This window comes from Alosa pseudoharengus, unplaced genomic scaffold, assembly GCF_046254945.1.
Source record: "Alosa pseudoharengus isolate Yale_2024_CS ecotype anadromous, Long Island Sound unplaced genomic scaffold, YU_APseudo_1.1 YU_APseudo_1.1_scf_1, whole genome shotgun sequence".
Lineage (NCBI taxonomy): Eukaryota > Metazoa > Chordata > Actinopteri > Clupeiformes > Clupeidae > Alosa > Alosa pseudoharengus.
The window spans coordinates 56,196,716-56,220,012 of NW_027468564.1; the positions used below are offsets into that span (position 1 = coordinate 56,196,716).

The 23,297-nt window shown below is 39.4% G+C and overlaps 1 protein-coding gene across 5 annotated transcripts; it reads right to left on the reverse strand.

The window, feature by feature from the left end:
* Positions 1-1,940: 1,940 nt before the first annotated feature.
* LOC143134078 (CD276 antigen-like) lies at positions 1,941-12,759 on the reverse strand. Of its 5 annotated transcripts, none has more exons than XM_076294168.1 (8): positions 12,656-12,759; positions 7,796-7,865; positions 7,323-7,646; positions 5,599-5,877; positions 4,967-5,104; positions 4,356-4,391; positions 3,664-3,699; positions 1,941-2,937 (listed from the first exon to the last, which is right to left on the reverse strand). In XM_076294168.1, exons 2-8 carry the CDS (start codon positions 7,857-7,859, stop codon positions 2,882-2,884), a joined length of 933 nt encoding a protein of 310 aa, XP_076150283.1. In that variant the 5' UTR covers positions 7,860-7,865; positions 12,656-12,759; the 3' UTR covers positions 1,941-2,881. The 5 variants fall into 5 exon arrangements, with proteins under 5 accessions (XP_076150283.1, XP_076150310.1, XP_076150300.1 ...); XM_076294195.1 differs by lacking the exon at positions 12,656-12,759 and adding an exon at positions 8,048-8,247; XM_076294185.1 differs by lacking the exon at positions 12,656-12,759 and adding an exon at positions 8,015-8,247.
* Positions 12,760-23,297: the final 10,538 nt, after the last annotated feature.

Sequence of the window (23,297 nt, forward strand, 5' to 3'; positions counted from 1 at the left end):
AGATTCGTATCGAACCGTGGGTCAAAAATCGTGATGCAAACCGAATCGTGAGGTTGGTGTATCGTTACAGCCCTACCATTCACACATTTCATGTCGTTCTCACACAATATGTGAACACATTTCCACAATGCTTACATTTTCTTAACAGACAAGCTATACCTCCCAACAAAATGATTGATTGTTTTTGTAGTATTTACGAATGTTAACACACAACATCCCACAATAGCAAAAACAATATTCCAAACCTTAGATACAGTATAAAAACCTCTGCCTCTGCTACCAAGCGGTTTTATCCCAGGTGCATCGCCTTGGATAATATCAGATGCGATGTTGATGAAAACATATGGCCTAACCCTGAAGATGTCAGAGATTAGATACAGTAATTTTGTGCTTTTTTTTAGTTCCCCCCTTTTTTTCTGGGCTTTTTGCTGTTGTTTTTTTTATCAGAATACTTGTGTTTCATGGATATTTTGTTCACTCTAAGCAATACTGTAAAACTTTTTCTGTTCTATCATACTGTAAACAGTATTTATATTGTACCTCCTGTAGTAAACAGTAAAGGGGAAAAACTGATTTGCTTTTTACTGGAATGCTTTTGAATGTGAACATTACATGTAGACATACAGTTCCCAACCAAGAAATTTTGTGTAAAAAATGGTGGATTGCATGTTTTGCATGCAAATACCTGTAAAACTGAAACATATGTATGCTTGTGAGGTGAAAACAAGTGTTATTCTTTGACAGAATCATTTCATTTTGAGTCAGATTTCCAGTGTTTTGGTAAAGTTAGTGTGTGCAGAAAGATGTGTTCTGTTTTGAAATGAAGAGTTAGTATATATTTAGCAAAATGTGTTTTTGAGAAGAAAATTATCCATTTGGCCAATTGTGTTTTATAGGTGTAAGTCTGTGTTAAGAGTTTAGAAAAAGTATCTGAAGTATGGGTAAGCGCTTGTAAGCGATTGAAAAAAAACTGTAATATTAGTTTGACTCAGGGTTATTAAGTCATTAATTAAGTCATTTAGCCTCATGAATTTGCTGATTCTGATTCATCTTAAAAGGACCAGTTCCACACCTGGATCTCTCATTCAGGTAAGGGCCAGGAACACACCTGAAAAGCCTCAGAAGGTTGGTGGATGTCACTTGGTACAAGGTGGCCTCACTGCTGGAGTGTTTGCTCAGCAAAATCACGCTCCGTAAGGAAGAAGTATAAAAGGCAAGCTTATCTTGATAGTGGTTAACGATAAGTGCCTCGTCTCACTGAAAGGTTTCTCCCAAAGAAGCTCAGAAGAAAAGGCCTGATTAAATTGATACATCAATGAAACAATTATCAGTCACATCTAGGTCTCCAAAATTACATCTTTGATGTAATCTCTCAAATGGGAGACTTCTACAGTATATCTTCAAATTCTTCCAGTGGAGTTAAAAAACAAATTCTTAGTTTCTAATCTTAAACAGGCATCACAATATGGCCTAATCTCTGTTTCTCTCTATTCCCAAGCCAACCTTGTTATTTGGTTGGGGCACAGATTGAACTACTAAACCTGTCACAGCCCGTTCAGGTTGTACAGGTTAGCTGTTAGAGTGGTAGCTCGGAAGTTGTTTAATTATATACTCTTTTTTGTTTTAAACAGTTTTTGCATAAGGAATTGTATACATGTCTGTGATTAAATAGATATATAGAATGTACATGAAACTGAAAATTAAATCTGGTTCCAATGACCTATCCATCTAAAAATAAACCAATTGTTTCCCATGGATGGACTGGTCAGCGTGCACTCCAAAAGCCCATATAAACATGAATTTTCTACAATTGTGCGGCAAAATGAAACCTCCTTTTGGGTTAGATGTTACAGTAGATGTCATCCTGAGCTCATGGCTTTACATTTTCAGGTCTTGAATCTGTCCATCTGTTCACACATAAAACATGTGAGTAAACTTCATCACAACACAAAACATGTTTATTTTAAGAAATACTGAAAAAAGACAAAAGAATTTTGATAGTGCATTTTTTCATGTGAAGCATAAAAATCAGACGTCAATGGCTTGACACAGAACAACAGTGCATACAGCCAAATATGATTCTCTCTATACAGTAGACAAGAGAGCTCTGAAAGCTTCAAATGTTACAATTTGTTTGAAAAACATTTTGTTTGAAAAACATTTTATGTACAGCAATATACACAATGATCACAGAAAAGGCCACAGGTGAAAAAGCTACAAGGATGTAAGTAGTAATGGTGATGGGAGACAGGAAATGGGTTCCATTCCAGAGGCCATCTGCCTAAATCAAACCATTTGTCTAAAGGGTTTGGACCTCTGTGGACTTAAATTCGAGGCCTCCCTATTCCCCAAATACACTCTTGGAATTTCACTCCGCTGCCAAAACATACAGATGGTCCATTTAAGCAATAAGCCCCGAGAGGCCGTAGGTTACACTGATTCTACAACAGCTTAGGGGCGTTGTTAGGCACGACGCGCTAGCGGTGTATGTTTTTGCTGGATTTTACAACGGCATCGAACGAGATTCAGCCGATCACAATCAAGGACCGGAACTTCAGTTTTAGAATGTTAGTTCTAATACACATTAGGAAGTATGAAAAGTGGACAGGATGTCTAAAAGTTTATTTCACTGTAGTAAGTTAGGTTGGACAGACAACCTGCCTACAACCACAGCCACCACTCAAGGCACGTTGTAGCTACATACTGCACATAACCCAGTGTACACAACTATTTAACTCTTGTGCTCATTGTTTACCACAAGACTTTGGTAAACAGACAAGGCAGATCTCTGTTCCCATGAGATGGTGTTTGGCTGCTGAGCAACATCAGAGTCGTATCAGAACTGGCATTTTAGTCTCTTATGTGTAGAAGATGTCAACTCTTACGGTGACTCTTTGTGTACCTCTTCATACGGTGGTGGGCTGCGTGAGTTGAGTTCTGGAAAGACAAAGACACAAAAGCCACAACTTGAAATGAAGATCAGATATTCATGTTTGACTCTTATGATATATATATCGAATGATATATATATATTTACTTTACTAATATATATATTATTAGTTGTGTCGACACCGTGACTATCATATATTTACTTTACTAATATATATATCATTAGTGGTGTTTGTGTCGATACCGTGACTATCATTAAAGCCAGGCAGACACTGTGCCATTTTAGCCCCGATTCAATTGGTCCTGACAAACTTTCAAAAATCCCATCCATCCCATTTGTCATGCAGTTTGAGCAGGCACACATTGTCTGATTACAAGACGTAACAATCAGTGTTACCAGTGTAACCAGCTCTAAGTCAATTGCCAGTTGAATTTCTGGCAGGTCAGATTTTCAGCTGGTTGGTGTGAGCAGTTAAAATCTGCAATGTGAGCACAGCAGTCACAGCCATTTGAAAGATGTACTGTGAGTTAGGGTGTTGTACGCAATGCAATGTAGGCCCAGCCTGAAATGTATGAATTAGTGGTACTAGTAACTGATGGCTGTTTAAGTCAACTTTGGAAAAGAAGACGGCAAAAGAAAGTACACTATCATGCAAATATGAAGGCAGTATGCAAAAAAGACGCACTGATCCTCATTTGCATCCTCTGCTTTGTATTTTTACTCCTACTGTACCAAAGATCTTAGCGCAGCGCTCTACAATCTTTGTACTGTACCTTCGGCTTCAGCTTCTGGGTCATCCGGGTATTGACCTGAAACAACAAAAGAACACGGCTGTTTTGATCACTTATCATTCTTAGCACATTCTTGGCTCTATTCCCATCTACACAGCATCAGGGTCGTGTTTCCCAAAACCATAGTTGCTAACTTGTTAGCAACTTAGTTGGTTGGCAATGGGAAATTGCATTGCAACCAACAAAATTGCTAACTTAGTTAGCAGCTATGGTTTTGGGAAACGTGCCCCAGTTCAGCAGAGCAAAGAGTGTGTGCAGTCAGCTGGAAGTGAGAGAGGTGGAAAGGCTCAGTTCTCTCTAGACATGTCCTCACAAGATCACCGGATGGTGGCTTGGTTTTGGTCCGATATAAAAGATGTTTCACTCTAGCTGATACTGACATCAGAACAGAAGGAGGAAGTCTGTACTTTCCCCACTTTGTTGTTCTTCATTTAAAAATGTGACCGTCTATGCTTCCACACTGCAGCTTTCACTTGGAACGAGGCCAAATCCAAATTCCTGCCTACTATGCTGGAAATGATTGGAAGGAAATATGCTGGACGTGAGCGAAAGTCTGTTAGTGTGATTCCTTTATAACTAGAGGTTAATGAACAACCAATATAAAGGGTAAGTCTAGCTCAGACCCAAAGGAAGGAAGCAAAACCCCATAAGAGAACATGACCTAAAACACATACCCAGCATTGGTTGGGTAGAGGGCCTTCGAAGGGCACCTGTTGATTAAATGGTAAAAATGTAAAAATATGAAAATACTATATGTAATACTATATGTAGTCTACTGTCAACAAAATGAAATCTTGAATTGTTGACACATTGTTAGTGTCAAACAGGTTATGCAAGTTATTCTACATCCATGTGAGTGTGGTCAAAAGCAAGTCCTCCATTCAGGGTTTCTAGTCAGTCATGTGCTGCAGCACTTTGAATAGTTCTGAGGTGTAATTCCCCACGAGGCTGAGCTAGGTGGCCTATGGCCAAGGTAAACAGAACAGTTTCTCATACAAAGTTCTGCATTGGATCAGGTGTGACATACTTGCACAAGACACACAGGTTTTGCCACCTGAAATATTCCTCAGAGTGACACCTAATAATCTCTTTGTCTATGACAGATGTATTTATTTGCTCAGGTCTACTTCACAGACTGACACATCTCATTTGTAGCTCAATTAGAAACTGAATTTAGCAGAATACATTTTCGGGCCTGTGGACTTTAAGTCACTGCCCACAGGACCCCCACGAGGAATGTTTCATGAGGTTAGTGAGGTGTACGTCACAGCTGAGATATACTCACGTCGAGAGCGTCTTCTAAATATCAGCAATGCCACTAACAGGCCAACGATAAGAGATCCAATGACCACCACGCCAGCTGCTATGTTCTTGGTCTGACCACTGATCACTTTGTCTGTTCTGTTTTTCTCTCCTATTGTGTCTACATATAAACACAAAAATAACTGAATGAGAAAGATGATGTGATAACTGGAATACAAACTCTTTAAAGGACATATGCATAAGGACATTGCATTTTTTTTAATGGCAACAGGTACATGTACTTATTAAACTGATATTCCTTTGGACACCAAGTTAAGGAGCTTGTGAAAGTCTCCCTGAGATTCTTACAACACGTCTTCAGTGATAACCCATAATTACATACCAATGCTTCGATTACAGACTCAAATTCTAAATAGAATTTTGAGTCTGGCTAAGTCAGGCCAAGTCTCTCTAAGATTCGTATAATACGTCTTAAGTGATAATTGCAGGACAAAGTCCTGCTTTTTTATGAGTTTGTTGATATCTCAGGGTTAGAGGAGAATGCAAGGGCCTAAACATGCATTCATCTGACCACTCACCTTGTAGACAAGGTTTCTCCACCTCCTAAGTCATGTACAAGGAAAGGTTTTTGAGAATCATGACGGCCTTACTCACCGAATGTTTTGTTGCCCTCTTCCTTCCATTCACTGTTATACACAACACATTTATAAGGTCCAAGTGAGGTGTCCGTTGGGATAAACGTGCTTTCCAGTCTGAAGCTCTCGTCATCCATCTGGGTGACCGTGGTTTTTGCACTGCGGGTCCAGTTCGTATTCAAATGATCAAACCAGTGGACAGTGCCTCTGGGGTATCCACCGGACGCAACGCAGGTCAATTCCACCGTGTCCCCGTCTTTTATGTCCTTGGAGGTCATATCCGGCTCAGTGTACTTTGCTGTGAATAAATAAGACTAAAGTGTTTTATATGTTCTGTAGAATTTGTGGAACAAAACATTCTATTCGCAAGTGTACGTCAGAAAGGTTTGGGAATTCTTGGCCCCAGCTGTGGCGCAGCTGGCTGGGGCACCTGCACCGTATGCAGGCGACCCGGGTTCGATTCCCGGCCCGTGGTCCTTTCCGGATCCCACCCCGACTCTCTCTCCCACTCACTTTCTGTCATTCTACACTGTCCTATCAAATTAAAGGCATAAAAAGCCCCCCCCCCAAACAAAAGAGAAAGGTTTGGGAATTCCCTGGGGAAATTACAGACTGAGTTATGTATGCCTCCAAACAGAGGGCCTTTAAGCCAAACACATGTGGTCAGTGCCATTTTCTGCTCTTGACATTTGAGTTCTGAATGTTAGTAGTAAACGATTGACCTTTATTTTCAGAAGTCAAATGGAAATGTCAATTTCTAGAGGCAAATTTCTTTCACAAAGAAAAATAATCCTTTGTAGAGTGTATCCATTCTCCACTATTGGCTTCTAAATTTGACCGTGATGACCTACATATTATCAGGCCCACTCCACTGAATGTGTAAAAACTTCTAAAAACACAAAACTCTCCTCCTTAGTTTGTACAAACATATCCGTGTTGTGCTTTTGTCTTCATATCAGCCACAACTCCTAATTTGGTGACCGCTCTGCCAGGTAGCCTGTTTAACCAGGCCAATCCTCTCTGAGCTGACGTGTTTCAACTCTTCCGTGGCCTCCCTTAAGGCTGCAGTCAGACAAACTTCCTACGTCCCTTCAATGACTTTCACACGGTATAATAAATAAATATAGTACAAATATAGAGTTGTGTCTCTGACTTTTCTGTTGTATATATGTTGTTTATATCTTCTGCTAGTTTTTTCTTTGTGTAGTGACCATTCTAAATTCTATACACATTTTGGAGTTTACTGGCCCTCATTTTCCTGCCTTCAGAGACTGCCAAGTCCTAACCACACACAAACAGAGACCAGATGAGGAAGTAGGGGAACAAAGAAACAAAGAGAATCTCGGACTCGGACTGTATGTTTTGAATTTCAAGTGAATGTCATAAGGTTAACTTCACCGGTGTTACGCGCGCAAACGGGAGAGCGTGGGAGAAGCCCAGACTGTGGACACACACACACATACATTGAGCTCTTAATAAGTTAAATGTTAGGTGACTGCGGGATAGTATCTTCAGCTGTCACATGTGGCCAGGCAACAATTTGATCACGCAGGGGTTTGTTTGTAGACCAAAGTTTAATTTCACAAAGGTTTGTTGTATCATTTGATCCTATATAAATTCTGCCATGTGAACACAAACGAACCCAGGGGACAATGGAGAAAAAATATATCGATTCAGCCCGTGATTCGGAACAAAATAGGTATGAAAGCGCCCTTATAGGTGTCAAAAGAAACTGAGGCTTACCTTTGATATGTAATGCAGCGCTCGCTTTAGAGACACCCCTGTTAGTGTCCGCAGTGCATGAATAGTTGCCCGCATCTGAGATTTGTGTGTCCTTCACAAGCAAGGATATATCATAGCTGTTCATCCAGTTGGTGTCTGCCAACTGAAATCGTTCATCCCATGTTTGTTTACCACCATCGACTTTCTGAGACAGCACAATGATGTCGCCTTTCTTCCAGAACACCTGCATTATCTTTATGTCGTATTCCGATTTCACCAAACAGCCCAGCCTTGAGGACTGGCCAGAGTGACCAGCGCTGTTCTGACACTCCACAGTCACAAAATCTGATATGGGAAGAAACAAGAGCCAGAAATGAAACATATTAAACACACACAAGATATTTGATATGTCAACAAGGTCAACATTTTTGGTTTGTAACCACTGTTGGTGACTTGTCATGACCATGACTTGCATAATTGTCTTTAAAACTCACCAGCAGTTGATGGGACCATTACAGTGAAAATCCCCACTAGCAGAATGTCAATTGCTGAAGCCATATTAACCTAAGGACAAACAGATAAACATGTAGTTGATGATGAAATAATTGATCATGCAAGACATGATATGGCACACACTAAAACATGTCCTTTGTAGAATGAAGTCCGATACAGTCTGATTCTGGCTCAATAACACCTCAACATGTCTTGCTTACCACATGAAATAAAGCCTGTACAACACTCCTCACCTACATCTCACTTACATCTGTAGGCTTCAAGTATTTTTCTCACTCGTATAAAATACTGAAAAAATGCAGCCACTCAAAAAAATCTCAATGCCGTTTCCTGCATTCTTTTCTCCCTCAATTCTATTCCATTAAAGGAGACCGTTTCTCTGAAACTCCCTAGTCCCTCCACTAACAAAAGTGAAAGTGCACACACAAGTTTATCACATAATGTCCTGCTACAATGTCAAGCTGTTGTGTTGATTCACTCTGATAAGGGGCACTGTGATATTGTGGAGGGGGAGCCTAAGCTTATTGTGAATAGAAATGGCATAGGCTATTAGCCAAGAATGGGCAAAAAATAAAATGCAAAATACAGCAATCACGACATAACATATAAATGGTACAAAAGAACTATTTTATATTAAAAAATGCAAAATAACATGATATCACAAAGCTCCACTCTATATAGGCATATGATCATTCAATCACTGGTGACCATATGTCAAGAAGGCAAACAAGCGTGTGCAAAGTACACTCTATCTCCCATAATGCAGGCAGATACATCACGTTAAATTTGACATCAAGTAGGTTTGGAGGAAATTATTTCTGCCTAAAGTTAATTTCAAGAGACGCTGTGTTTTGTAAGTCCTGTCATCAATTTCCTGAAGCCACGAAAGCCTACTTATAAAAGCATCTGTCCCATAAGTTGTGTTAAACATGAGGCTTGCATGGGCACATGCTATATGCTACAGTGCTGGGCAGGCCTGAAGGATACAGACAAAGCCATCAACTAAGACTGGGAAATATTGTCAACCAGCTAAACAAAGATGCCATCAATAGTTCAGTAATTTGTGGAAAGGAAAAGAGAACAAGGTTACATCCACACTATTCAGTTGTCGTCAGGGTCATGGCCGTCATTGCCCCTTGCATTACAAATAATCTTAGCATTCACAGTGCAAATAAATTTAGTCTTTTTCAGTGGAGAAAGTGACAGCGCACGACAAAGAAAGAAAGTGTGTCCAAATTCACCCATTCTTCTCTGTTGAACTACTTGCGAAGTAGCCTACTCATCACACAGACATTACATGTAGCCTATCACATCACATAAAATAGCGTTTTCTCAGCTTTTAAACGATATTAGCCGCTAGTTGCTGTGGTAAACAGTTCGCGAGAAAAGTAACTTTACTTTAATCATATTATTACAGTTCTGTGCCCAGAACTCACGGTTATAGTGACCACAATTATCACGGTTTTCGGTATTATCATGGTATTTCTAAGTGTTCAATATGTTCAGAAAGCACTGATAGGCCTACACAAGCTGAAATAGTTTCAAAAAGTGTCACGTTCACTTTTTTCTTCTTGTTTAATTGGCTATGTGCTTATAGCTTAACTTACCCTACCATGACTTGGAGTTTGCTATTTCTGTTATTTGGATGCAATGAGTGAGACCAAAGTAAGCGTTCAAAATAAAACTTTAGGCTACTGTATTCTCCTGATAACGTGAGTGGAATGGATTTAATGTGGACGCGAACATAAAAAGACGCAGAGAGGCTACATGATACAGTGCACATTTTGCAGTGAAAAAGTTCTGCCTTTTAAAATCAGGTGTAGCCTAATCCTAAATGCATGTCTCCAACTTTGGGCTTTAAATTTCACAGTGACAAAGTGTTTAAATTGTTCAGTACATTATTTCATAACAGGCCAAATACAAAACCAATGTTACAAATATTGCCTGGATATCTGTACATATTAAAATCAGAGGATATACAGCTGACTAAGAGTTTGTCAAAGTAGCCAATGATCACAAAATGTTGTTAAGCATGCATGTACTGTAGGCTAGTTACTTAAAGCTGAGCTGTGCTTAAATTGTTCCAATACATGATTTCATAACAGGCCAAATAGAAAATAAATGTTAAATATAGCCTAGATATCTGTAAATATTAAAATCAGATGATTCTGATCATATTCTATGTAGGGCTGGGCGATATATCGGTATTACGACTACGACCGATATATTTTTGAAAACGATATGTAGTTTAGACAATATCGTAATACCGGTATTATGTCAAATAATGGGCCATTTTATCAAAGCCACTTGCTCTTCTGTGTTCAGACCATTCAGATAGCCGCAGCTCTGCTCAACTGCGCCCCTTGCGTGTGCACGTTCTCCCTCGCAGCACTACAAACTTTCAAACATGATGGACACTGAGTCAGATTTTGTTTACCTTGATCAGAGGTTGGTGCTGATGCCTATTCCGTCGGCACATCAACGGCTAGACCGAGAATTCTCTAGCCGAAAATTCCACTGGAGCTCCAAGCGGTTTTGTACACGCAGATTTAAGTTACAACACTGTTTAGCAGCTACAGCTCTTCGACTCACGGTAAAATGTCATTTTTTGTATAGCCTAGATAATTTAAATACACTGATGAATGCTTGCGTTTAGTGACAGTAGCAGATCTAAAGTCCTCAGGGAGGCAACCTAAACGCTGATTTTATTAAGAGGATATGCACGCGACTCGCGAGCAGTTAGGGCATCATTTTTTATGATTCCTGAAACCCCATTCAATCGTGCATAGGGATTTTTCTTACGAACCGGAACATGCAAAAATGAACGCATACAAAACGACGGTAGCATCTATCACACTCTTGATGAGTGACTCAGTTACGTTGTTTAAGTAGCCTAATTTTTTAAAACTTTTTTTTTTGTTGATAGCAACATGTCTAGGCCATCATAATCTACATTTGCTTGTCATCTAGGCCCTATCAAACCCTTACAGGTAAAAAAACTGCATTGTGTGACAAAACCGCAGGTTTTTTCAATATTGTTGTGCCCAAAATAGCCTATTGCATTGTGCAGTACAGGCCTGCGTTGTCAGTCAGGGTCAACTTTTGGTCTTTTGTTATTTGCGCAGCTTTATCAGAGCAACTGCCTATGCCTATTGTAGGCCTATGTTATTGTTTACACTTTATTGCACAGCTGTTAGAGCAGTCTGAAATTAATATAATTAAAACTGGCTGTGTTGTCATAATTGTTGTGTTGAGTGAATATATGAAGCACTTCGCTCTTTCTGCTTGAAATATCAATATCGTATCGATATCGTATATCGCCAATCAGCCCCAAAATATCGGGATATCACTTTTGGTCCATATCGCCCAGCCCTAATTCTATGTCATATGTCATGTTTCATGTTTTTGTCATGTTTCATAGTGATGCAGGTCTACTGCTGCGAATAGGCTAAATACAACTTTGATCATTTTTATGTAGAATACTGTATAGTTGTTTGGCCTTGGTGCTCTGACGTGTGTCTTTGTGGCCTTTGTGCCCCCCGCCAAATATGCCCAACTGAAGGCTATGAAATTCCAAGTCAACAAATGACACACAACATAAATTATACATAAAGGCCTACTTCACTTCAAGACAATTCACGCATTTCCCTACATACATGTACTCATCTGCAACACAAACATCTACATGACAGCAGTTGCAGCTCATATTAACTGTGCTCAAAACCTCACAAAGTACACAAAAAAAGGGAAAATAGGGATAAAAAAAAGTGGGCAACAGCAGCTGGTGAGGCCACCGTGTGGTAAATAAATATGGTAAATAAATAATGAGTCATAAAACTGATATTCGTTATTATTTACTATCACAATGGCTGATGGGATATCATTGTTCTTATAACAATTTCCTGAATCATGTGTTGGATCATCTAGAACAGGGTCCCCAAATTTGGCCCAAGCGCCATAAGCCTTCCAAACCAAGGCCAAAGTAGGCTACCCAAAGCAGCTGCAAATATAAAAGAAGAATCATCCTAACACACACTCACACACATTTTTATATCTGACCGTTTAATTTCAAACATTTTCATTTATAGCACCTCTAAAAGCAAATTAGCAGCATTGTGACAATCATCATACCTGCCGAAATTATCTTGACACTGATACTAAAAGGAATCTAGGACAAAAACCAAAGCATCGGCTAAGCTACAGGAATAAAATTCTGACATTGTGTGTTCAGAGATAATGAGATTAATGAAGATTTTGGAATGAATGCTCTTGAATTGTTTGCTATGGTAGATTTCATTGTTGCTATTGCCTACCCAACTCTATTACAAGTAGGCTAGCCAACTTGATGTCCTTAGGCAAATTAATATGCTATTGTGAACGCAATCGTATTCTAATAAATCCCCATCCTGACCCTTCGGCTCTGTAGCCTATTGTCCGTCGCTTTGGACGAAATCATCTTCAAACGACCAACGAAATAAAAACGGACAGGTAACGAAGCCGACATTTGGCACACAGTGAACAGCAGGCTATGGTGTGAATCGCTTCATCACAGTCGACCAGCAAAAGAGTTAGGCTACAGCGATTTACAGTGTTTTTCTCCGTCTTAATAACCAGAATTATACCAACACATTAACGTTGGTATAATCAAAGCGCGCACGTTTAACAAAAATAGCCAACTGCTCTCGTTTAGCAACAACAATTATTAGGCTAAAGAGCCCGTCTACGTCCTATTAGACATTCTCTGGCTAAATGCACAATCTTTTGCTTATCAATTAGGCCTACAACAAATTCCTTTTGACAAATGGACAGAAGTCTGGACAAATACAAATAGTTTTTCTTACGGAGTTGCTGACCGCCAACCTCCTAAAAGCTCTTCAGTCGACAGATTGAACTTCAGAGCCTCCTGGCAAGTTAGTCTTAACACTTTCGGTTTCGTTATGACTGTTAAGGGCGGACCAATAGGCTATCTATGGCTCTGACGTCTCTGGAAATACCCGTCATATATGTTTTACCATCTGGGGTTTTGCTCGTGTGTGTAGGCTACAGTCGTGGTCAAAAGTTTTTGACATAGGTTATAGGAGGCTACATTTTTTGCATGTCAAAAAATAGCCACACTGAACAAAACTAAGCATTTATTCAGCCAGTGTTGTTTTGAAGAAATGTTTGCACATGATTTCACTTTTTCTTCCTTCTGTTTAGGCCCAGGCCGCCACTCTGACTAAATTAAGCTACCGGTAGGATGTCTGATCTAGTGCAGTCTTGAGTAGCCTATAGTTACTGTCTGAACATGAAAAACTGTTCATGGTGGTTAAGTCGTCCTGCAGCCAGCTCCCGTTGGCTGCTCATTGGCTGCAGCAGTCCCGGTTAAGTCAGGTAATTTTGGGACACTTTTTGTAAGCCTAGATCACAAAAAAAAACTTAAAATATGCTGCCAAGTGAAATATTTTTGAAGCATGCTTTAAAAGACATTAAGACACCCTACCCTATGTTGGTAAAATCAATGGTAGGCCTACGCTACACCCCGTCAGGTAAAATGGGACAGTTAGTTATGGACATTGTAAATAATAGTCAATAATCATGTTTTTTTTTTCTGGATTATTGTGTCAATCATTGTATCATATTCAATATGTTCCAATATTTCTTAATTAACAAAACTACTATAACTAGCCTACTATTAGTTAGCCTGTGTGGCACAAGGTTTTTGATGGCTCCCAGTGGCTTATAGGCTAAACATGGAAATTTTACATAGAAAAATGTCCCATTTTAGCTGAATATTTTGTCCCAATTTACCTGATGCATCAGCTAGTCACTAAAATCCATAAAAAGTAGGCCTATGGTGTATTGCTACAATATGTTGACAATAACCCAAACAATTCATAAACACATCATACAAGCATGTTTTGTGTTCAAAGTTTTAGCTGCAGAGCCCTTATCACCATCAACACTAATTCACTAAATCAACATGCCAAGTGATTTTCTTGCAAGTTCTGGGTCCAGTGTTTTTTTTTTAACCCTATCAAAATTATTGTTTAATAATAATAATAAAAAAAACATTTGTAGTTACCATAGCCTATAATACCATTATTAGTGATTGCCTTCTAATATTTAAAGAGCCCAAGATGTAAAACCATATTTGTCCCACTGGGACTGATGTCCAAATTTGGGCAGCCGTGGCCTACTGGTTAGCGCTTCGGACTTGTAACCGGAGGGTTGCCAGTTCGAACCCCGACCAGTAGGCATAGCTGAAGTGCCCTTGAGCAAGGCACCTAACCCCTCACTGCTCCCTGAGCGCCGCTGTTGTTGCAGGCAGCTCACTGCGCCGAGATTAGTGTGTGCTTCTGTGTGTTCACTGTGTGCTGAGTGTGTTTCACTAATTCACAGGTTGGGATAAAGACAGAGACCAAATTTCCCTCACGGGATCAAAAGAGTATATATACTTATAATTTACCTGACTTCACCCTATGTCGCCCGTCACTGGCGAATACGAGAAGGAATGATTCGTCACATGCATAAAATGACTTAAGTTGCTGAAGTCTGGGTTACACAAAGCTACAACAACACAATCATTGTGTTTTCTTAATGACAGACAGTTTAGCCTAGTTTATAAAAAAAAATAATTTAGCCATAAAGTATGCCGAAGCCTTTTTCGCGTTACAATTGTTATTGAAAAGCCTGACATTGTGTGTGTGTTTTTCCTAATGACATTTGAGTTCATGATTTTAATGATGTTGAAGGATTTGAAGGATTTTTTGGTTTAGGCCTACCTAATGACAGGCAGTTGAATTTCTGAATGAAAATAATTTTAGTTTTGAAATTCATGTATCATACAGCCTAGTTTACGTGTAGCACAGCCAGCCTGAAGACGAACAAATACAAATATGCATGACATATTTAAATGTCAAACATGTCCTTGGAGCACACAACACATTATCCTGGCCACATGAGCCGATGTATGAACAAATCATTGAGAAAACTAGATGTACCGCAAATCGGTACAAAATATGACCGCTGCTTGTCAGTTGTAACTGACTGTGGAAACTTTACACTGGACTTCAAGCAACGTGGATTCTGTGTCTCTCCTCTCTTCCTCCAGACTCTGGGACCTTGATTTCCAAAGTAAATCCAAAATTTTTGAATCATTGGTTAATAACCAACTCATTTCTTTCATGCCATGACATATTAAATCCACAACAATCTGGTTTTAGAACTAACCACAGCACTATCACAGCTACCACATTAGTTAACTTAATAACATCATATCTGCCTTAGACATTAAAAAGCATTGTGCTGCCCTTTTTGTTGATCTGTCAAAAGCATTTGATACAGTTGATCATCCCTTACTGTTACAAATATTACATAATATTGGTTTGGATGATAAGGCATGTAAATGGTTTTGTAATTATTTGTCCCAGAGGTTTCAGTGTGTTAAGTCAGGAAATGTTAAGTCAGAGTTTTTGCCAATCACGAAGGGTGTTCCACAAGGGTCTATTTTGGGCCCAGTTCTCTTCACCATCTACATCAATGACATTGTCTCTTCTCTAAATGGTTGTCAAGTCCACCTTTATGCTGATGACACTATTTTGTATTGCATCGCTGACTCTGTTCAACTTGCAATTGATAATCTCCAGCTTTCATTTAATGTTCTTCAAGAAGCTCTCATTAATCTTAAATTAGTTCTAAATGAGAAGAAAACTAAATTTATGTTATTTAGTAGAGCAAGGAACACTGAGGTTAATGGCATGCAAATAACCACTGTTACTGGTTCAAGGATTGATAGAGTCTCTGAAAACAAATATCTTGGTATCTGGCTGGATGAAAAACTCACATTTACCTACCATATAGCCATCCTAGCAAAAACACTGAGAAAAAAAATAGGTTTATTCTACAGAAACAAAGCCAGCCTCCCTATGGAAAGTAGGAAACAAGTTGTTGAAGCAGTTTTCATGTCAGTTTTAGACTATGGTGATGTGATATATAAAAATGCTACTGCTTGTTCACTTAAAGCCCTGGACTCAGTCTACCATTCTGCCCTGAGATTCATTACTGGTGATGGCTATAGCACTCATCATTGTGTCCTTTATGGTAAGGTGGGTTGGTCATCTTTGACAGAGAGGAGAAAAAATCATTGGCATCTGTTTGTTTACAAAGGTATTGTTGGGAAATTACCAGGTTATATTTCAGACATGCTTGTGTGAAATTCTGGTCCCTATCAGACCAGATCAAATGACTGTTTGATGCTCAAGGTTCCTCGTATCCACTCTGAGTTGGGAAAGTCGGCCTTTTGTTATAGTGCCCCTACTTCCTGGAATAATCTTCAGTGTAATATAAAAATGAACTCTATACTTTCCTATAATCAATTCAGATCTGTAATCACAAACCTTCCTATGTCAATTTGTACCTGCTTTAAGTAAATGTCTTTATTATTATTATTATTTTATTATTAAGATTTTATGTATTTTTCCCCTCCCTCCTCTATAATGTAATGTATGTTATCTTATTATTTATTTATTTTACTTTGTTTTATTTTATTTATAGGCCTAGACCTATACCTATACTTTTTTTCTCTCTCTTTTTACATTTTGTTACTTCATTGTTTCTGTAATCTTGGCTTCATTGAAAATGAGGGCTTCCCTCAATGACCCTCCGAGAATAAATAAAGGTTGAATGAATGAATGAATGAATAATTTACTTTCATCAAAGAACTTTAGACCACTCAGCAGCAGTCCAGTCCTTTTTGTCTTTAGCCCAGGCGAGACGCTTCTGACGCTGTCTCTTGTTCAAGGGTGACTTGACACAATGTGACAGCTGAAACCCATGTCTGGCATACGTCTGTGCGTGGTGGTTCTTGAAGCACTGACTCCAGCTGCAGTCCACTCTTTGTGAATCTCCCCCACATTTTTGTTTCACAATCCTGTCCAGGGGCCCGTTGCACAAAACTAGGATAAGGGATTAAGCCGGGATATCTTGGTTATCCTGGCTCAATTTATCCGTGATCCAGTTGCACAAACGCGGGATAGGGGGCAGCAGGATATGTTATGGTATAAGTTACTATGGCGATATATTCTGTGGAGCTAGCCTGCTCCAGACCAGGCTAAGTTCCAGGATCTATTTAATCTCATCCCTTAACTCAGTCAGCAGTCACCACAAACGGAAACCAATAATTTTTCCACTGCCCACTACACATTGTTATCACATATACCTAGACCCATTGTCAATATATGAAAAAATAAAAACGTTTGTGATCATTAAATAACTTTTACATAACCGACATTCCCGACCTGTCATGCAACAATGTGACGTCACGGGAGTGCCTAACCACTTTGCGCGTGGTGGTCGCGGCACTAGTTGCAATATTCTCCTAAACAGAGGTGTTGCTGTTTGTTACTGTTGTGAAAAGGCTATCGCTACCTACTTCACACCGTAGATGAAGCCGCTCTAGTTGCCATGGTGAATCAGTGAATCTGTGATCGGTGGCAGGGTTGTGGCTAGATGGGATACAGCTAAGAACGGAAGTCACGTAACAGATAGTGAAATCTCCAGTGAAATATCCATAGAAATAAACAGTATCAGGACAGGAAGTCGCCTAACTAAACCCTAACCCTAACCTTAACCCTTAGCTGTATCCCTTCTAGCCACCACCCGGTGGGGCAGGGTCTATTTGAGGGAGCCATGAGCGCGCACTTATAGTCCAGTCATTTTAAGCGAAAATAGGGGTCAAGGTTGAACAAATTGCAACACAAGCAAACTTAACTGATTTTGAATCCTCAATATGTCCTGAGTAAGGGAAAAAAAGCCCCGAAGAATCCCGATAGGGGAAAGTTTTGAAAAAGACCCAAATATACCCTATTCATGCGCCTATTCAGTATTTTTCTCACGTGAATAGGGGAAAAAAATTAACCTTCACATATCACCATGAAAATTACTGAGTTGATTACTTACATCAAGACAAACAAAAAATGTATTATAAGTTTTTTGAAATTGTTTGTTAACATGGGCAAACAGGGCATAATGTAATTACGTATAGTTAATTTGTATAAATACCACAACGGAGCTAATAGTCCAGGCAAAGGTCTAACCCAAAACTAATTGCAACAGAATTTATTTTCACATTTTTATATTTCAATTGGTGATCTTTACACCATAGTAAAAGACCATGAAAATCCAGTTGGTGGAAATATGTTAAAATGAGGGTTGTTTTATGCATTATTCTTCAGCAAATACTGACAAAACTGTAATTAGAATGTTGTAGAATACACATTCTAAAGAATATCTGACCCCATCTAACATTACATGGCATTTTAGAATCTTGCATTGTTGAGGAACATTCTTTTATTTTCAAAGAGTGAATTTCTTTGGCTTATTTCAGACTGGTTTGTTGCAGAATTGGTGTCTATTTTTACATTGTGGCCCTTTGAATCAATGGAAATGGTTGTTGAATCTTTAAATAGAGCCAAGTGTGTTTTTGCATGTAAGTGTTCCACATTGTGTAATCTGTACAAACACATAGTTAAGCATTATTCAGCCTAGGAAAGTGGTTTTGGTGTTTACGTAATCTGATTTAGAGGTCGCTGAAACATACAGTATATCACACTAAAGTATCAGTCCATCATTTTGCAAGTCTTATAGTAATTGACCTCTTGCCCAGGGGTTGACTGATATACTGTCTGTCCAATCAGAGGGGCCTGTATGATGCCCCTTTACTTTGCACAATTTTTGTCTAAAACAATAATCGGACAGCACAGTATGTTTATGTTAGTGAATGCAGGAAAATTGTGAAGGCAAAGTTGAAGATGGACATGATCATGTCCTAATTCGACAGAAGGGTGCAGATGGGATAACTGCAGTTAGCCTCCAAGTGACTCTATTGTTGTGACATCTGGCAAAAATGCTATACTAATAAATATAGTTTAAGATTAATAATTAACAATGCATGCCTATGCATGGGTCATGGTTTTACCAAAGTCATAGAACAGTCAAAACTATACATATTCTAAAAGTATATGCACTGTACATGAAATATAGCATCAATCAACTTATGTCCCATCTTCCTCCATACCATGCATAACACATACTCCTCTATTCTGTATAGGCGAATCAAGTGAACAGCTGATACATTTTGGCCTGCACTATTAAGGGAAACAAATTAAACACCCTAAACTATATATTTTCTGAAAGCATATACCCTCCAGAGGAGATATAACACCATTTAAGACATTTCCCATCTTCCTCCATGCCATGCACAATACACTGCCCTCTATTCTGTAAAGGCGAATCTAGTGTAAAGTGGATACATTTTGGCCTATACTGTCCAGGGAAAACAAATTAAACACCATAAACTATATATTTTCTGAAAGCATATACCCTCCGGAGGAGATATAACACCATTTAAGACATTTCCCATCTTCCTCTATGCCATGCACAATACATTGCCCTCTATTCTGTAAAGGTGAATCTAGTGTAAAGTGGATACATTTTGGCCTATACTGTCCAGGGAAAACAAATTAAACACCATAAACTATATATTTTCTATAAGAATATACCCTCTAGATGAGATATAATACCAGTTAAGACATGTATTATCTTCCTCCATGCCTTGGACAATTTGTTTGTCAAATGTTGCAATTAGTTTTGGGTCACTAGCTTTACATAATTACATTATGCCCTGTTTGCCCATGTTAACAAACAATTTCAAAAAACTTATAATACATTTTTTGTTTGACTTGATGTAAGTAATCAACTCAGTAATTTTCATGGTGATATGTGAAGGTAAATTTTTTTCCCCTATTTGCGTGAGAAAAATTCTGAATAGGCGCATGAATAGGGTATATTTAGGTCTTTTTCTAAACTTTCCCCTATTGGGATTCTTCGGGGCTTTTTTTCCCTTACTCAGAACATATTGAGGATACAAAATCAGTTACGTTTGCTTGTGTTGCAATTTGTTCAACCCTTTCTCCTAAAATGACTGGACTATTATCCGGGATAGGTTTCACCTGGCTTGATGGATCCATGTCCATGCTCATCCTGGCTTGCTCGTTGTGCAACCAATTAAGCCTGTACGCTCTTGTTTTGGATTCATTGAGCGCAGCTCAGTAACTTATCCCGGATGTCTTAATTCTGCTTTTGTGCAATAGGCCCCAGGGTGTGGTTATCCCTATTGCTTGTACACATTTTTCTACCACATCTTTTCCTTCCCTTCACCTCTCTATTAATGTGCTTGGACACAGAGCTATGTGAACAGCCAGCCACTTTAGCAATGACCTTTTGTGTCTTGTCCTCCTTGTGCAAGGTGTCAATGGTCGTCTTTTGGACAGCTGTACAGTCAGCAGTCTTCCCCATGATTGTGTAGCCTACAGAACTAGACTGAGAGACCATTTAAAGGCCTTTGCAGGTGTTTTGATTTAATTAGCTGATTAGAGTGTGGCACCAGGTGTCTTCAATATTGAACCTTTTCACAATATTCTAATTTTCTGAGATACTGAATTTGGGGTTTTAATTAGTTGTCAGTTATAATCATCAAAATTAAAAGAAATAAACACTTGAAATATATCAGTCTGTGTGGAATGAATGTATACATTATACAAGTTTCACTTTTTGAACGGAACAACTGAAATAAATTAACTGTTTCATGATATTCTAATTATATGACCAGCACCTGTATGTGTGCTTCTCTGTGTGTGTGTTTTCGCTTGTGAGTGTGTGGGGGGGTAATGGTAATATGTGTGTGTGTGTGTCTGCTTGCTCTCATGTATGTGTGTGTTTTATGTGTGTGTGGTGTGTGTGTGTTCACTTGTAAGTGGGTGTGTGGTGGTAATGGTGTGTGTGTGTGTGTGCGTGTTTGTGGGTGTGGGTGTATTTGTGCATGTGTTCGTGTACGTGTTTGTGTTTAGGTGTGTGTATGTGTGTGCATGTGAGTGTTTTTTCATCATTTTTTTTTTAAACGTTTTTGTGTTAATGATTTCCCGGACTAAAAGACCAGGGTGCACAAAACTTGGTGGGCATGTACCATTGTTTTTCGGTTTGATATATCAACCCCCCCCCCCCCCCCCTCCCACCATGCCGGACTGGACCCCCCGTAAGGAGGTTAGGGCGGACACAGTGAGAACCGTTGGGCCTAGGATGACCATTTTTTTCAACCCATCCCATATCCACTCATTTGAAGTATAGCGCCACCTAGTTAAAAATGAAAAAGCTAAAACGAGGCATTGTAATCACAGGTTCAAAACTGCACGGAATTTGAAATGTAGAATCATTATGACACCCTCTGAATGCATGCCAAGTTTCGTGGAATTCCGTTCATGAGGGACCAATACAATAAATGAATATATATCCCCCCAAGCTCACTTCAGTCCCTGATCCCCCATATTTCTGCGCCCAAGGGGGCTCCCATAAAAGCTGGCCTATGTTTTCTAGCCTACCACAGAGGACTGGAGTGTGAGACGGTGGGCCAGGATTCCACACGGGGCACCCTTCCATTCTCCATCCGGTCACACCTCATGTGGCTGTTCATCCCAATTAACTCCAAAATGGACTGGGGTGGGGTCAAAAGCTCCGGACTTGTGCTGCCATCCCAGGCTTGGTAGCATTTGTGGCTTGTAGAGTCCAGCAACATTCCCAGTTGGCCTCCAAAAGCTTTGTTTCCACGGTCCGTGGCTCAGCCGCTGTGGGCGACACGTCCTGTCCCCATCCAGGCCTCTCTTGCACTGAAGGCCTATGGTTTAAAAACCCAAGCCCACACCACACAGGTTTATTTGCGTTTATTTGATAAAAGTGTGGATTGTGTGGATGAAAAGAGTGACTTACGAAGAAACATCCAATCTCACTCTCCGAACTGATGATGTTTCGATGCCAATCCCAATAAGAACATCACCATGGTGACACACCATTGACTATCCTACGAATTGATATGGTGGTGCTTCCCTATAGATTACATGCACCAGGCTTGTTTTGGTGTGATGGAAAAAACTCCTCCACCTCTGGACTAAAGGAGACCGGTCAGTGAGAGTCTCTGTCAAGCAGATGTTGCCATGTGTTGCCATATTCTGATCTGCCCCAATCTTGTTAAGAACTGCATATGCAAGAGAAATCCTTAAATTCTTCGTAGAACAGGGACAGAACATTTATGGTGAGGAATTTCTAGTATACGATACTCACACACAATGGTACACATTACTGACGATGCAAATTATTTTTTTTATTTTTTAGGTGAAATGGAAGGGGGGACACAATATATATATATATATTTTTTTTTTTAATTTACGACTGTAATATTTTGAATAAGTTCATTTTCATTAAAGAAACCGCACAGAAAAAAAAGAAGAAGAAAGAGAACAACTCTCACAGCACAGTTCCCCCCACATCTAGGCCCACTCCTTGACCAGCTCCTACAACCAACCATGGTAACATCAAGCTAATTAATGGGTAGATAGGTAGAAAAATGTAGGCTTCCAGTTTCTTACCAAACATACTGTATATGAAACCAGAAACCACCAATGCACATCAAACAGGAATAAAAAGCAAATTCTGGAATAATTAGTTTAATCTCTTGTATGTTCTGTCCAATGCCAAAGCAGTGACCTCAGAGCGGGTGATTCTACAATCTGTCCCAGGCCTTTCAAGATGTCTATTGCAACACCAACATCTAGGCCAGCTCCTATGAACAACCACAGCAATGGTAACATCAAGCTTGCTAATGGATAGATATGGTTGAAATGGAAAATGTAAGCTTCCAGTTTCATACAAAATATACTGTACATACAAAACCAGAAACCACCAGTGCACTAAGGTGGGTATTGTCAGTTTTGTCAAATCACCACTCAATGTGATGTTATTGTATTTGTTTTAATTTGGTAGACAATCCATTCGAATCACCACTGTCTCCAGTCGGCTACAATCAACCGTTCAGGCCAACATGGACAACATGTAGAACCAAAAATGACTGGCTGACCAAACCAAACTGGTGTGTATCTATACAGAAAGAAATGTCGGAAATACCTACATAACTTGGAAGACAATGGGAGCAAAAACTACACTGCACTGTTGCTGTTGGTAATCAGTAGGCCTACTCACTTGTGCATACCATCTAACTACACTATAATTATGGCTAACTATAATAACTATTCAAATCATTATGTACCACTGCCATTCAGTCAAACCACAATTTTCTGTGAAACTTTCAGACTGTTCTTTCTATCGTTTAGCCTAATTGACACAATACTTTGCAGATCCATCACTTAAGCCTAATTGGAGGGGAAAACCCTGGTGAAAAAACTCGGCGTGTATTGAGGGCAGTGGCTACGTGAGGTCAGGAAGACGTTCAGTCTCAAGGGAAAGAAGGGGAAGACACCCCTCATTAACACAAAAACCATATGTCTCATCAAACGGGAGTTCACAAAAAAAACATGTTAACATAAAGTCTATAAAGCTGTATCTCTACATGTTGTTTTACGTGCCTCCACCTACAGTAATTACTGTTTACACTACTAC